The sequence below is a fragment of the Pelobates fuscus genome, chromosome 4 (genome assembly GCF_036172605.1).
Source record: "Pelobates fuscus isolate aPelFus1 chromosome 4, aPelFus1.pri, whole genome shotgun sequence".
Classification (NCBI taxonomy): Eukaryota; Metazoa; Chordata; class Amphibia; order Anura; family Pelobatidae; genus Pelobates; species Pelobates fuscus.
Window position 1 is genome coordinate 104070816 of NC_086320.1, and position 17540 is coordinate 104088355.

At 41.3% G+C, this 17540-nt stretch overlaps 1 protein-coding gene across 2 annotated transcripts in view; it reads right to left on the bottom strand.

The window, feature by feature from the left end:
• DSG2 (desmoglein 2) overlaps positions 1-15908 on the bottom strand; it is a 55936-nt gene extending 40028 nt beyond the window's left edge. For both annotated transcript variants that reach the window (XM_063451447.1, XM_063451446.1), the window contains exon 1: positions 15620-15908. In XM_063451447.1, the coding sequence (XP_063307517.1) occupies positions 15620-15667 (48 nt within the window). In that variant the 5' untranslated portion in view covers positions 15668-15908. The remainder of the gene's footprint in view (positions 1-15619) is intronic.
• Between the last annotated feature and the right edge of the window lie 1632 nt (positions 15909-17540).

Here is a 17540-nt window from a genome sequence, read left to right on the forward strand (position 1 = left end):
GTTGTGCCAATCAAAATGTTATCAATGAGAGCATCTGATTGAATAGTAGATTTTAACTTGTCTATAGGGGTGGGAGTGCCTTTAGGAAGACATATACATTGTATACATTGCTGTTTCCACATGGAAGGGTTAAAATGACAGGACCACTACACTCAGACCATTTCATTGAGATACAGTAGTCTGGTAACTTCAGGGATCCTTTAATGCAATACCATTTGTAACAGAAACGTCCTGGTTATTTCATTTTCATCCCAGAAACAACTTAATTGTAAAGCAGATGTGTCTTAATAAACTTTTTAAAAACGTTATCCTTTGTACTTTCCAACATCTGGTTTTATGTAGACATATCTTTTGTCAGTTTTAAATGCTAGCAATTCCCAGCAATTAGAGACATTATTCTTTACCATTTAAAAACTCACTTTTCCTTGTCTCCTGGGAACAAAGATGATGCACTACTCTATGCATGAACTTATAATAGAGGTACCAAATAAAACAAACCAAACAAAACATGAAAACATGCATGCGTTTATTTTTTTCACATTCTAGGGATATCTAAAAACAGGTTATAAAAGTTGAAGATCTCGTCTATATCCTTTGCAAGCCCTCCTCTTCCTACTCTGCCCAGACTTTCTGTGAATGTCCAATCACAGACTTTCTAATGCAGATCAATGCGAAGTCTTTGCAATGCAGGTGCTAATGTCATTTGCTGCCTCTTGAGTTTAAACAGTTAGAAAGTAACATGACCAGTTGTTGGATTGGCAGCCAGTTGGATGTAACAATGTCTTGTTGAAATTTCTGTTGAAATTTGTCCTCTATGTAAACCAAAACCCCCCCCCCCCCCAAAAAAAACCAACTTAAAACATAAAAACACAATGCTCTAAGTGTTCATATATGTGATACTATTTTACCGCACTTTGTATTTCTTTCTACTGCTTTCACATGCCTGTGGTTACATACCTTGTAAATAAATAAAGAATTTAAAAAAATAAAAAACATAAAAACACATAACTTGAGTTATATAAAACAAGTTTAAAGAAACTCCTGGTCGGAACGATTTTAAATTGTTTGTAATGTAAATTTGTCATTCTGAATCATGCTTATTGAATCATGTTTAATAAGATATTATTGAATAAGTTGAATATGAACAGTGTAATGTAAATGTTTTTTGTATTGAAATGTTGTTATATATGACAAAACTAAATAAAAAGAATTAAAAAAACAAAAAAAACATAAAACACCTCGGCAAGCTAGGGGTGTGAAGTGTTCCTTTAAGACTCTCCATAGTCTATTATATTATTATTTTATTATTTATATAGCGCCAACAAATTCCGTAGCACTGTACAATGAGTGTTACATGCGTCTTTTGTAGTAGAAAAAACACCACAACAAGAGGACAGTCTTCAATTAGAGGGGCAAAGGTTTAAAAATAATATCAGGAAGTATTACTTTACTGAGAGCGTAGTGGATGCATGGAATAGACTTCCAGCTGAAATGGCAGAGGTTAACACAGTGAAGAAGTTTAAGCATGCGTGGGATAGGCATAAGGCTATCCTAACTATAAGATAAGGCCAGGCACTAATGAAAATATTTAGAAAATTGGGCAGACTAGATGGACCGAATGGTTCTTCTCTTCTGCAGTCATATTGTATGTTTTTATGCTTCAAAAAAGTCACAGCACAATTTTGTGCAATGTCATTATTTGAGATTGTCTCTACAACCATCATCAGTTCTTGCATTTTTAATTAGCTTACTTTGTGCACAAATATTACACAGAATGTGCTCCAGTATGAAATTAAAGCACATGAAATTTGATATGTCCAGACAATGGTATGGTAATAAGTTTAGGTGCCAAGACATTTAATGGATCAGGAATTTAATGTCTGACATTCTGCAATTTTGTTACCTTTACTTTTTCAAGCAATCGATTACTATACGGCATGTCATCAATAATATACGGTGGATGCTTTTTGTTCTTTTTTTCCCCCTGTCTTTGTAATTCCATGTAGCATCAGTTTTGTTTATCATGGGTTCACAAAATCACTTACTCAGAATATTCAATATGCATATATGCACTCTGGAACAGGGTTAAAGATTGTGGATGCCCAAAAGTCATTTGTGTTCTTTTCCTACAATCATTAAATCTTCCTATAACTACAGCAAGATGAAGTATGATGGATGATGGATCAAGATGTATGGAATATGTTGAGTTTCATGCTTTGACCAGATCCCCTACAAAGTTAGTTCAAACGTCTTTAGAGAGACGAGAAGACTTATCACTCAGAAAAAGTACAAGTATACTTATCCAGGAGAATTCATTATACTTTCCATCCCATTTCATAGTATATTTTGTTTTATAATGTAATCATGTGATCTTTTATGCTTGTTGATTCAGTGCTTTCCTATAGGGAAGGATTAATGCATGAGCACTAGGTTCCTGGTTCGCACTGAATTAGGCAAGTGTAAAAAGGTTTTTTTTTAATCCCTTTATTTACCATTAGAGGGGAGGAGGCACAGAGGGACACAATAGTGCTAGGAATACACTTTTTAATCCCCAACACTATAGTGTTACTTTAGGAGCCTATTTTTGGTTGGTCTGCATAGGGTCATCTTGAACTCTTGGTTCTGTCAATAGTATTTTTGTTTGGCAATTACCTGCTGTCTGATTTCCCTCTTTGTAATAGGTATAAAGTGCTACAGTATAGGTTGGTGCTCTATAAAATATTTTAAAAAATCAATAAATTTGAGTGTGTATTACACATATTAAACACCTTTTTTTTTTAATTATTTTTTTGTTGTTGCTGAAATGCTATATGTATTGGCTTTCCTTTCCTTTTTAAACCACAAAAATAAAGTTTACTTGCATTCCACTCCCTCATCTCAGAGCAGTAAAAAGTTATTTTCCTAAAACAGCAAAGTACTCAAACTATAGGTCTTCCAGTGTAGCAGCAGCTATATTTATCTCTGTGCCCGGGGCTTTAATTATTCAGTATGATCCTTTAGCGAGCTAGAACAGTTTAAGCGAGTGAGGTGTGGCACTTTGCAGATGTTTGTATCATTACTCACTGAACAACATATGGGACTATGTACACATTTTAATTTTTAAAACTCGTGAGGATTCTGCGACAAGTAAAATGGTTTTAATGGTATTTATTTTTTTAGATAAAAATTATGTCTAGTAAAATATAAAATGTCAGTCAAAAACAAAATTAAATAATTCTGACTCAGATCGTATAAAGATGCACAGCTACAGACACATAATTAGCTCATTGAGCAGCTTTTATCAATTAGAACTCAAGAGCATTTCCCCACAAACATCAGTGGAGGATGTACCAGGGTACGTTTATCTCTTATCATGAAATTTGACACCAAGACCTGCTTAGACTCCTTAAATTCCTCCATTTAAACAATGCGAAGTAGGCTACTAATCCATCACTTAATTTTATACCATTTGCTTTGCCACAGGTCGGAAGTTTTTAATCTGCAACATGGTCAATAAACCCCATGAAAAGAGCATAGACTTTGTGTATATATTTAATAAATAAGTGATTAACCATGCAATAGAGTCCCATATACTGCATGTAAAAAAAAAAAAAATATTATATATATATATATATATATATATATATATATATATATATATATATATATCATCAGAAACTTTAAAGGGTTACTCCAAACACCATGGCCACTTCAGCCATAAATAATCATTGTGGTTTAGAGGGACATTGTAGGCACTATAACAATTTTATCTCATTCAATTGGTTGTAGTGCCTGGAGTTCCCTGGTGCTGTCCCTCTAATGCTAAATCATTTTTCAGCAGTTTAACACTAAATAAGGGTTTCTGGCCACCCACTTCCTGTGGCTAATACAGAGATAACACACTTCCTTCATCCAACACCAGAATATACCAGCAATGGGGGCTGTGATAGGCTGAAAGCAGTCATCTGACACAGTCATTTACATCCACCCATTGCTTCTCAGGCTTATGTTACTTTATTAGCCCAAGCAGCATAGAGGACAGCACCAGGGACCTTTAGACACAGCAACCAACACTAGCATCACTTAGATGGTACAGACCACACCGGGTGACACCAACTGGGCCGGCACTACCATAAGGCAGCGACCTTAGGACACCACAGCTGGCCCATGCAGAAGGTACTGTGTCCTTTAATGGGCTGGTGAAAGCCCAGTGGACAATTGCATGAAAGACCAGAGACGTTCGGGTCTGCAGCTACGTTAAGTGAAGACCTTGCATATCCCTCTTGTGAGTTCCAGCAGCGTCACTGACAGTATTGATGGTAATCCACAGAAACAAAACACTGACACCATCAGGAACTATGTGTTAAATTTATATTTATTATATTATATTGCAACTTATTGTAACAATGCAGTGTTTGTGGGCCCAGGGCCTACTTGAAAACGAGAGAAATCTCAATGTATCCTTCCTGGTAAAATATTTTATAAATAAATAAGAGTAAGTCCATGAGGGAAGTGGGCCTGCCCCCATGAATGATCGCACAGGGCAACACCAAACCCTAGTGACGCAGCTGAACCACTTCAATGAGATGAAGCAGCTACAGTGCCTACAGCGTTCCTTTAAAATAATGATTTCCTGCATTGTAGAAAGCTGGGAGTTACTTTGCATATCACAGACTGATTGGCTGCTGATATTGCATGCTCCCTGCAGCCCATTTTTATCATTAGTAACAAGTTTCAAAACATTGTTAACTTTTTGCATAGCAACATCCTTAATGGATAACAGATCTTCAAGAGATAATACTATAGCTTATAGAAAGGACAATAATATTAATCTATTAGCATGAATGATTACAGTGATTTATGGAAAGAGGACCATCCCATTTTAATAATTAGAAGGAGTAGAAAAAAACAATTATATATATACATATATATATATATATATACACACACATACATATATATATGTATTTTTTTTAATGATAAAACACTTAAATTAGTGTTCATGTTCTAACAATTATTTTCATCAATATTAGTAAAACAGGGGGAATCCATGCATTTATTGAATAGTTGATAAATTGCTAAGTAGCCATTGATTCCAGAACTATATATGAGGTTTGTATAAAGAGAAAGAAAGCATCTGGTTTTATGATCATATGAGAAATCAGAATACGTTTTTATTTCTTAAAAATACTTTAAAAATCCATTAAAATATACGATACAGCATTTTTGAAATTATTATTTATTTTAAAGAGAAAAATATTTTTTCAACAGATTTCTGTAAAACACAAATGATTACGATTTTTAGGTAGCAGAGGTTTATCAGTGCACCTGCTGAGCAGAAATATACAAAAAGGACAATTGCTTGGATTATAACAGAACAGAAAAATGCAATTTTCAAATATATAGAAACTCAATTTTCGGAGACCCATACTATTACTGAAGAGTTATAAACCCTGCAATGTCTTAGACAAGCAGTAGAATGTGTCATGCTTATAGGTAAATAGATACACGTATCTACATATGTTTGTATCTATACATCGGTTTGGAATTTGGCCAGCTCAAAGTACAGTTGTTTCTGTACAAAGCAAATCTGCTAACGTGTGTCCCCATAATGAATTTCAAATTAATAAATGACTCATCTCCTAGATTAAATGTAGAGCTAATTCTGAGACGGAGACCCAATCTTTCTAGGATCACTTGCAAAGATCAAACGCAGTCAAGTGGGAGACTGAACAGACAGAAAACATTTATTTTTCTTCGAATCACATAGTTACAGAGAACCCTGGTCAATCCCACTGTTTTCATGGGTCGAAATCTAACCCTGGCATAGTTTACAAATTCAAACAGCTTATTGAAATGTCAGTGTTTTGTATGGGCCCTGCTATTTTTCTGCACATTACATTGGAATCACAAAGAAATGTACATTCCCATTTTGCAATACAAAAAAAAAACCACAAATCAAGCTTTGCTTGCAAACCTCAGATAGGCCTACACCACGTTTTATTGTATTTGTTATTTACTAAATTGTATATTGAATACAGTTTCGGATTTGTTTTTGATTTAGATTGCTTTTTCATAAAACAAAAATAAATCATAAATAAATCAACATAAAAGTTAGTAAAATACAAAACACACTGATCTTTGACACATCCATCTATGGTTTCTACGGAAAGGTGTGGCACAAACATTCTTTTAATGAAAGTCCCTAAGGCACTGTCACAAGAAAACAAACAAACTCATCCTAAATTGTAAATTTTATTAAAGACACGGAGGCTCCTATTATGCTTCTCTTTCTTTAATTTTCCCTCAGCAGCGAAGAGAGAAATGAGTGAAAAGAGAAAAAACATATCATTAACATATATACATATTCAACATATTCCATAGTGCTACATAAGGGAACCTCCCCCTTCCAGTATATAAGGTGTAGCACTCTCTTCCTCTTCTTCTTTCTTCGCTGCTCCCTCAGACCAGCTAAGTACCTTCATTGACTATTTTATATTATTGTCATTTGTATCTTCATTTACTGTCCCTGTTCTTCTGCAGGGCTTGTTCCTAATTCATTTATTCCTATTATATACTTTTACTGCTGTGTTTCTTCTATCCTGTGGGGTGGGCTCTGGTCCCTCTCTTCTCTCTGGGCTGTTTTGACCCGGCCCGTTTTCACCCGGGTCCCTGGGCTCTTTGAGTGCCCTTGGCATTCTCCCCACCCCCCCATAGCCGTTTTCGGCACCCTTAGACTCCCGCCGGCGGCTTACCCGAGCGGTTTTCTCTCTTCTCCGGTTCCGCCGCGCGCACGTTCTGCGCATGCGCGGAAGACGCGCGGCGGCCATTTTGTTGGTTTCTTGTCGCCGGTTGTGCCGGCGGCCATTTTAAGACCTTTTTCGCGGCGTTTTTTGCTGTATTGCTCCGTGGAGGCTGCATGCTCCCTGCTCCTGCTCCTATACCGGGTATTTCTCTCCTGCTCTGTCCTTTGTGCGTGGGTTAATCAATCCAGCATCTATCCCTGTCCTATACTCTCGGTATTTGCACTATATTATCTATAATTATGCAGTCTGCCTGCGGTGATTTAATTTCTCACCCTGTCCCCCCTAAGGGTACCACAGGTTTTGACTCCCAGGCTGACTCTAATCTTATAGGCTCTGAGGAGTTTCAAAGCCTCCTGGACACCACTATGTCCACCTCCATTAACAAGGCCATCTCCTCGGCCATGGGAGCTATGTCCTCTAGCATCTCCCTGTCCATCTCTCAGGCCCTTAGGCAGGCCCTCCCTGCCCAGTCTGGGCCAGGACACTCTCCCATCTCCCCTGAAGGGACTACCCCAGGGCGCAAGGCGCCTGGCAAACGTAAACACGCTGCTGACCACCCCCATACCCAGGTAAAGCCTGGTTTGAATGACACGCCTCAGGCTGTCGATGATGGCGCGCAACAACCGCGCAGTAGAGCTACTGGCCGGGCTACGGCGGCCAGGGAATGGAAACGGGCACGTGCCCATGATTTATTGTCCGATTCGGACGAGGATGGGGACGAGGAGTCGGACAATCAGTTCTCGGATCCCTACGGGGACGAGGTTTCAGGGGACGATGACCTCCCGGGGTCACAATTTCCCTCCAAGCCAACCCAGACCAAAGCCCTTTCAGGGGCCCATGATGCAGAGCTAACCTCTGACGATAAAGATGCCCTGGCATTTGACCCAGACAACCTCAGGCACCCTCGCTCCGCGGAATGGGAGCCTTCGGACCATATAGCCCGGTACCTGGCCCTTAGGGTCCATAAATCCCTCTCACAGGAGGGTCGGAACAAACTGAGGGCGGAATGCCCCCGCCCGATCATACCCGATGCGGTAGCCAAGACCCCTGAGGTAGACCCCCAGATTATACAGTTCCTAGGCAAGACGGGTTGGAAACCCAAAAAGGGCCTGGACTACTCCATGCGCAACTGTCAGGACAAATTCCTTGACACCCTGGGCCCAGTCACCAAACTATATGAGCTACTAGAATCGGCTCAGGCTAGTGGGGCTCCAGTAGATTTTGATGTGGCGTTCGGATGGCTCCAACGTCTTATATGTATGATAGGCAACGCCAATACGGCTATGTCAACGGAACGCAGGAAAGCCATCCTGCTTAAGATTGAGCCCAAGCTCGCGAGCATGGCCTCCAATGAGCCCGGTGCCTCCGCAAAGGGCCTTCTATTTGGGGAGTCCTTTGTAAAGGACCTGGGGTCTTACGTTAAGACCTTCACAGCTTTGGACAAGGCCCAATCCTCCATCAAGCGGGTATTTAGCCCAAAGGTTTTTGGCGGGGCCGGTAGAGGTAGGAGCCGTCTACCCGGCCGCAACCCCCGGGGTTTCTCAAGACCGGGCAGAGGCTCCTTCAACCAACAGAGACCGACCCAGGAACGGTCCTTCACCCCGTTCTTCCCCTCACGAGGACGGGCTTGGCATACCCGCGGCAGTCGAGGAGCACCCACGGGAAAACGCCCTTATGGTGAGTACCATGTTTCCCCTTTCTTCCCATATACGGGTAGGGGGCAGACTGGCCCGGTTCACTCGGGCATGGACACTGATCACGTCAGACAGTTGGGTGTTGCAGACGATAGAGGGCTACCACCTAGAATTGACTGCTCCCCCCATGCAGACCTCTCCCCCAAGGGCGATTCAAATGCCGACTGCGCACTTAGACCTCATCTCTACAGAGATCAGAGAATTACAGGCAAAGAGGGCCATAGAGGAAGTCCCTCTAGACACACCAGGTTTCGTAAGCAACCTTTTTCTAGTGCCCAAAAAGGGAGGCGGGGTCCGCCCGGTTATCAACCTACGGCCCCTGAATGCCTTCATACAATACCGGCATTTCAAGATGGAAGGCATTCATTGCCTCAGAGACCTGCTCCTACCCGGAGACTGGATGGTCAAATTAGACTTGCAAGATGCTTACCTAACGATCCCCGTAGCCTCAATTCACAGGAACCTACTCCAGTTCTGCTGGGAAGGCAAAAAGTGGCGTTTCACATGCCTACCCTTCGGTCTGTCCTCAGCCCCTTGGTGCTTCACAAAAGTACTGAAACCGGTGGTGGCCTTCCTCAGATTACACGGGGTCCGCCTTATCATATACCTGGACGACATCCTCATACTCTCCGGGACTCGATCACTCTTACTAGAGCACTTAGGGTGGGCCCTACACCTCATACAGAACCTGGGCTTCCTTGTAAACTGGAAGAAATCGGTTCTGATCCCCTCTCAACAAATGGAATTCCTCGGATTCCGAATCGACTCAGTACTACAAGTTCTCTGCCTCCCGGCGGAGAAGATGTCCAACATCAAGAGGGAAATAAGGAAACTTATGCAACGGCCGGACATATCCCTGCGCCAACTGGCACGGGTCATCGGCCTGTTGGCAGCCTCTATCCAGGCGATTTTCCCAGGCCCGCTGCATTACAGAGCCTTACAACGACTGAAAGCGGCCTGCCTACGAAGTGGCCACTCGTACGAATCCCACATTTCCCTGGACACGGAGTCGAGGGAGGAACTGAACTGGTGGCTAACCCACATGGAGGCTTGGAACGGCCGGGCGATCTTCGGGTCCACTCCAGATCTAGTGATCGAATCGGACGCCAGCTTACATGGTTGGGGCGCACGCTGCGGCAATATCTCCACAGGAGGCAGATGGTCCACGGAAGAGTCCTTCTTACACATAAACTCTCTGGAACTGCTGGCGGCCTCGTTCGCCATTCGCAGTCTATCACCCAAAGGCATCTCATGCTCGATTCTTCTCAAGCTGGACAATGTCTCAGCGGTACGTTACATAAACCATCTAGGGGGAACCAGGTCCCGCATCCTAGCGGTTTTGGCCAGAGACTTCTGGAATTACTGCTTACAGAACAGCGTGTCCATTACCGCGGAACACATCCCGGGCCTGGACAACTACACCGCGGACTGGAACTCCCGCTACTTGAGGGACTCGGGAGATTGGAGACTGCTACCGAGCGTATTCCGCAAAATCTCATCCCTATGGGGACCTTTGAGCACGGACCTGTTCGCATCCAGACTCAACACACAACTACCGAGGTTCTGCAGCTGGCGACCAGACCCAGAGGCCATAGCGACAGACGCTTTCCTCCAAGATTGGTCCGAGGGCAGGGCTTACGCCTTCCCACCGTTCAATCTAATAGCTCGTTGTCTGGCACACCTCCGACGCTTCAAGAGCTCGTTGGTCCTGATAACCCCGTGCTGGAGATCTCAACCTTGGTTCCCACACCTACTGGAGATGGCGATAGACCACCCAAGGCTACTGCCGGACCATCCATCTCTACTGACCAACCCAGACGGGGAGAACCACTCCCTAGTGGAACAGGGCCTTCTCCGTCTCATGGCATGGCTCCTTTCCAGGGACCCTGGGAGATCACAGAGGTTTCGAGCACGACTATGCAACTCCTGGCAAACGCATGGGCACCTGGTACACGACAAGCTTATGCTGCGGCATGGAGACAGTGGGCCAATTGGTGCTTGGGACGATCATTGGATCCGGTATCAGCCCCTGTGAAGTCGGTACTAGATTTCCTTACACACCTGTTCGAGTCAGGCAAGGCCTTCCGCACGGTCAATGTATTCCGCTCGGCCATCTCAGCAGGACACGACCAGGTAGACGGCCTCCCACTAGGACAAAATCCTCTAATTTGTCGCCTGCTCAAGGGAGTCCGTTTCTCACGTTCCCCCACATCCAAATACGGATCCTTCTGGGACGTCAACTGTGTGTTCAGACTCCTAGACGGCTGGCCCACAAACGTGGATCTTTCACTTAAACAATTATCGGCAAAACTACTTATGCTGCTCTGCCTACTATCCTGTAAACGGGTATCAGATGTGAGAGCCTTGGACTGGCGAGCCCGTACATTCACCCCGGAGGGGGTGTCGTTCGATATCTCACGAAGAACGAAGTCGGCCACCAAACAAGTTTGCTATCCACGAATACCGTGTTTGCCTAACTTATGCCCAATAGCATGCCTAAAAGAGTACGAGTCTCGCACCTCTACACTGCGCCCGTCTAATGACGGCCCTCTGTTCATCTCCCTGAAGAAACCTCATCTACCTGTATCCACGCCGACACTGGCACGATGGATCAAATGGCTGTTAGCTACGGCCGGGATCGATGTCTCTGTTTTCTCATCACACTCTGTTAGAGGCGCCATGGCCTCAAAAGCATCGGCAGCCGGATGCCGCTTGGAAGACATTCTGAAGGCTGCAGATTGGTCTACGGAATCCACCTTCAGGAATTTTTACTTTAGACCGATACAACATTTTTCAGATAAAGTTATAGCTCAGCTTTAAAAAAGCATAATAGGAGCCTCCGTGTCTTTAATAAAATTCCTAGATTTTACTAGTAGCATGACGTAAAGTCATGATTTTATTAATGACACGGAGGCGAGTATTATTCCCTCCCTCCCTCCCTGGGAAGGAAGTGGTGGTATGTTCTTCTTTTACAACCTGTTATTCTAGACTGACTCACAACTTACACTCATACCTTTAGGACGGGTCTTCCTGGCCCAAGTTTATTAAGTTATGCATAACTATTTGACGTTCTTTTCCTGGGGACACTGTGACGCCTTTTTCTTTCAGGCATAGTTGACGTTAGCTTATTTGATCATAACCGTTGCATATCCATATATTATGTCTATTTAATATGACATTCATTTCCTTTTCAGAAATATAGGTTACTAGAAATACTGGACTATGTTACACCCAGTTGTCAGTTGGGATTTTACCATATTTCTCCTCTCTTTTTTAGCATGATTCCACAAACCAATGGAACTAACAGGAGCTTCAAGGTTGACTCCGCATTCCCTAGGAAGATATGTTCAACTTCCCAAGATTACAGTTCAAGTTCAAGTTATGGTTCGGTTTACTGGTCTTCGGATCGCTACGAAAGAGGAAGAGGAAGAGAGTGCTACACCTTATATACTGGAAGGGGGAGGTTCCCTTATGTAGCACTATGGAATATGTTGAATATGTATATATGTTAATGATATGTTTTTTCTCTTTTCACTCATTTCTCTCTTCGCTGCTGAGGGAAAATTAAAGAAAGAGAAGCATAATACTCGCCTCCGTGTCATTAATAAAATCATGACTTTACGTCATGCTACTAGTAAAATCTAGGAATTGTTTTCAACTGCCATGTACACATATATTATAATTATATATCATATAATATAAAACAAAACAACTGTTTTCAACTTAAATCGGTTTCTAAAGTTTCTAAGTATGTAACTTAGCAGAAAGAAATTAAAGCAAACTTGTTTTTTATTAAAATAAGTAGAATTGGAATTTTTTTTATATAAAAAAACAAAAAACAAACAAAAAAAACCTGTAACTTAAAAAGAGCACTTGAATAAATAAATAAATCCATAACATGTAACACAGGATTACTGTAGAAAACACCCTACTGTTACTAAATACTTTCTGGGAAATATAAAGTGGTGATGAACTAAGCTGAAGAAGATATGAAGTACCAAATGGACAATATAAACACTATAAAATACAAAGCACTAAATAGAACTGTTCTTTATTATATTAAACTACAACAAGTACACTTGCTGTGAATTCCCAAATGCGTTTCTTTTCATGGAAGTGTCAAGTCTATTTAGATGTTACAGCAACTAAAATGTCCTTCATCATTTTTATTATATACATACATCAGCAGCACTGTAAAATAAAGTCAATGTTCAAAGTGACAGTAATGACAGCCCAAAACCATGGACTATAATTATCTAATGAAAGCTCAAACAATTATGGAAACAAAATATCTGATATAAAAAAAAAACAATTAGCAGAAGTAGCACAGGTGCTGATTATAAATTACATTAGCTCAGTTCACTTAAACAGTCAGGTTAACCACAAAAAAGGACTTAAATTTAAAGAGGCACTCTAACTACAAAAGCTCACTGTACTGGTTAAAGGGACACTATAGGCACCCAGGCCACTTCCAGATAAACTACAATGTTTACATTGCAGCATTAAGTCTGCCCACAGTGGCTGTCTACAAGACAGCTATTAGAGGGCTTCTTGAATTGAAATTGACCTTAGGTCCAGTATCTGACGTCAGACGTCCTCACACTCTACATGAGGACACCCAGCTCTAATGTGTGCAGGGCACGTCAGAGGGGGCGGAGTGTCAACCCAGCCAGAGGGACATCAGCGCGGTGATCAGGAAATAAATAAAAGGGTTTTTAACCCTTTATTTACTCAGGTGAGGGACGCGAGGGAGGGGGAGGCAGGGGGAGCGATAGTGTCAGCTTTTTTTGAACACTTTGACACTTACATGGGTTCAACGGGTCTCACTGGCCTCAGAGAGTCAGCAGAACAGATATGCCCAATGTATTCGACAACAGTTTGACTCTTAATAGGACAGTCTGGAGTTTGTCATATTTGTGACAGTTTATAACAGTGATGATTTAAATAGAATAAATTGGATATAAAAGCATCTCCCTGGCTGTCACTCCACAGAGCTAAAATAAGTGACCCAAACGTTAGGCTACTGCAAACCTGCTTTTCCCACTTCTTTACCCCTTAAGGACTGAGCCAAATATACACGTTTTGATCAAACAAAACTTGGAATTTTACGGTCTGTTCAACCGTAATTCACCTCTTTCATATTAAGCGCACCCACACTTATTATATATTTTATTCAGAAGAAATAGGGCTTTCATTTAACATCCAATATTTAGCTATTAAACGTAACTTAATATGAATAAAATATAAAAAAAAATGAGAAATTAAGACATTTTTATTTTTTTAGTTCTGCAACTGTGAATGTCATAATACTGCTTTTACTGCAATAAAATACACATTTGTATTCAGCGATGTCTCATGGACGGCATAGCATGCCCGCAGTCCTTAAGGGGTTAATGAGTGGTAATAGGAGCTACAAGACAGAGGCTTTTTTAATGAGAAACCTATGATTGGTGTATTCCTTAGTACAGATTGAAAGTGTGTGTCAGAGAAAGAGGGAGGGCTTGCAAAGGCTGTAGATAGCAGATCTGCAACAAGCTTTGTTTTCGTACGACACCCCCTCCCCCACTCAAAAAAAATTAAAATTTCACTGGAGTATTCCTTTAACGATGGGATGGCACAAGAAGAGTCCTGGCATCATACACATCACAGTGTAATTTACTTAAGTGGTTTTGGTGATAATTCTGCCCCTGTAGTTGCTCTGCTCAGATTGATGCAGATTAAATTAAAAGCACGTTATTTCTGCAGCCCTAGCCACAACCCCCAGCTGTCAATCATAGAGCCTCACAAAACACTTCCTTAAAGAATATTCAAGTTCTGTCCATATCTGAAGATCCACATTAGCACACCAACAAAGTGATTACTGTCATAAATCCAAAGCTCATTTAAATTCACAGCAAAAATAGCTTAACTCCATCCAAGTCAGCTATGCTTTCATTTAGGCTACTCTGCCTTAAAATTTGAAATTGAAATTTGAATTGCCAATAATTCTTACTTTAGTAACCAACCCTGCAAGTGTGGTACTCCAATTGCGGTGTTTAGGAACTGCTGACTTTTTTTCTGGGGGTTCTCCTGTAAGGCATTCTAACCCCCTGGTCCTTGCCAGCAGTCTCCTGTGTGAGATTAGATAAGGATCTCACAGGAAGACAGACTAATTCGTCATAGCTCTCCTCAACATGGCGGGGCATTGCTTGTCATGTGCTGTCCAACAATATAAAAAAATGCACAATGTAAAAGAGCACAGCCTGTCCCAAAATGAACAGCACTTTTCATGGCATGCCAAACTGTGTAAAAGTATTTTATTCTTCGTATCTGCATTTTTAAACTGTTAGGCAGCAAATGGAAAGGGCTGCCCTGACAAATAAATAATAAAAAAAAACCAACAAAAAAAAACACAACTATGTGGACAAGGAAAAAAAAATGTTTATCTTGCCAATCAAAAGTTATGCAACTAAAGTGTGGTTTTAGGCACTTAGAAAGCATTAAAAAGTATCTGCATTGTTACCACTTATCTGTGTACATAAAAATGTATGTATTTAGTAACTCTTTACTTACTGTTAGTTAACTTCTCTAGTTATGGAAAACTAAGAATGCTTACACTTAGTAGTTTGAACCAGACACAGGTGTGAATTATACCTTATTATACTCAGAATTTAAGCAAAGTGTACAAAAAAAACCTACAAAACAATCAGCAGTACCCCATTTAATTAATTTATATGTTGACTGCTTCAAATGAATCACGTGCCCTTACAATTAAATAAATATTAACGTATGTGTCTGTCCAGACTCAGAGCTTCCCTGCTGCAGGGTGGGGTTGGACCAGAGACAGGTATAAGGAAGGATCTATGCTACAAACACGTTCCTACAAGCCCCACTCTAGATCAGAGCGATAGCTGCTTGTCCTGTAACAATGTAACAATTCGGTAATTTAGAATCCTGGTCTGGATAGAGGGGGGAATATACAAGTTTCATAGGAGAGGGGGAATATACAAGTTTCATAGGAGAGGGGGAATATACAAGTTTCATAGGAGAGGGGGAATATACAAGTTTCATAGGAGAGGGGGAATATACAAGTTTCATAGGAGAGGAAAACTGAGCCTCTGTATGAAGCACACAAACAGTCCCATGGGGAGCTGCACTCACCATTAACAACAGCAACAGGCGTCCTCCTCCAGCAGGGATCCAAGGCATGGTTAACAACAGTGGCCAAACTCTGTGCTGTCTGTTTCCTGACCCAAGAACTTCTGATAGGTGAACCAAGACCTGCCTGGGGACCACACACAGTACCCCAGGTGGGAAGAAGACCTGGTCTCTGCACGGGAGTCCTAAGAGTACAAAATCACCGATGCAGAAAATGGAGACGCCTGTACAACAGAGGAGGGGAAAGGTGTACTGACTGGGGGGAGGGAGACCAGGCACAGAAGTAGAGGGGAGGTATCAGCTTTGAAGGGCTGGGTTGCTCTATGTCCTTTCACTCTTTCCTTGTTTTACAGCTTTAGGCAAACAATGTGACGAATAAGTACTCTACCCAACCCCACCGGTCACCATGATGTCATTAACGCGTTATTAGGTATTCCAGAAACTGAGAGAAGCACAACTTGACCAGAGATATCAGTGTTTACATTTTGTTTATTGTTGGTGTGCTTTGTGACTGCATGCTGATAACACTGACTAGGTAGCCACCTTTATGTTGGTTTGTGAAACCAGTAGATATGGACAGAAGGATTTTACAGTGTTTAGTTGTACATTTTCATTACCTATCTTTAATATTTGTACACTGTGATGTGCTTTTTTATTTTTTTATTTTTTTATGTATAATAAATCCTTTGTTTTATAGAGGAAATGCCAATTTAAAACATTTAAAATTGTTCATTTCATTCTGATTATTTATTTTTCATCTTTGAAATCTGAAACCAACTTCAGGGTTGGTATATACAAAGTTTAACCATTTATTTATTTAACCATTTTATTGCATGTGATTGTTTTTATGTTTTTGCCTTGAATTTTTGTGATCAATTTCTGCTTACCTGCCATGGAGATCTTTAAAACGCCCCTTCTGGTACTCTATCCTGCATGACTCCTGGTTTCTTTAAAAGAAAAAGGAAAAAAAAAATATAGTGTATCCTTCCTGGTAAAATATTTTATAAATATTCTGCCTTTTATTTAATATAAGTGTCATGTTTTAGAATGGCGTACTGGACGGAGGCAGACGTCATCTGTGCTGTAACGTTCTGAACAAGCAATAATGCACAGATTGCGGACATGCAGTTTGGAGCTTGTAATCATACACGGAACTGGGAAGTACATGTCCTGATCTCCTCTATTAAATTGGAGTTGAGCTACTGAGAAGAAACTGCTTTGTTTTTATTAGCGGCATTTGAATTGGCTTCCGTTTGGGACTCTAACTACGACTAATCTCAGGCAGCACTGGGAAATGTATCTAGAGAACTTCCCTTAACCACTTCACTACTCTAACACTAGGCAGTATTCCCTATGCTTCCCTAACACTAACTATTTACTACCTGCATTACATTAAAGGGTTACTCCACGCACCATGACCACTTCAATGATTTAATTTGACATGGTGCCTGGAGTCTGTATGTGCAACATTTCACTTTGAAATGCTGCACATAGAGAAATTCATCCTGATTGTTTAACTCCAGGATGGCTAATATCGCTTCTGTTCAAACTAGGGAAATGCATGATCAAAAAATTTGGTTTGTAAATTCGGGTAAGAGAAAAAAAAATTGGCACTTCAGTTCAGCAATTCCGAAATTTGGGACTCCGGCGGTTCGGTACTACCGAAATTCGGGACTTTGGCAATTCGGGACTTTGGAACATCTGTAGGGCACCCTACCCCTAACCCTGCCCTAACCCGGTCACCATTCACATAATTTTCCCTCCCTCTCTTGTTTTGCCACTTTTCAGAAATCTGAAGCACTTCGGCACTTCAGAAATTCGGCACCATAATGTTTTCATTCTAGTGCCCATCAGCCCTTCCTCTTCACTTCACTTAATTTCCAATCAGGACTACACAGACCACTAGCTATGAATTCACAAAACA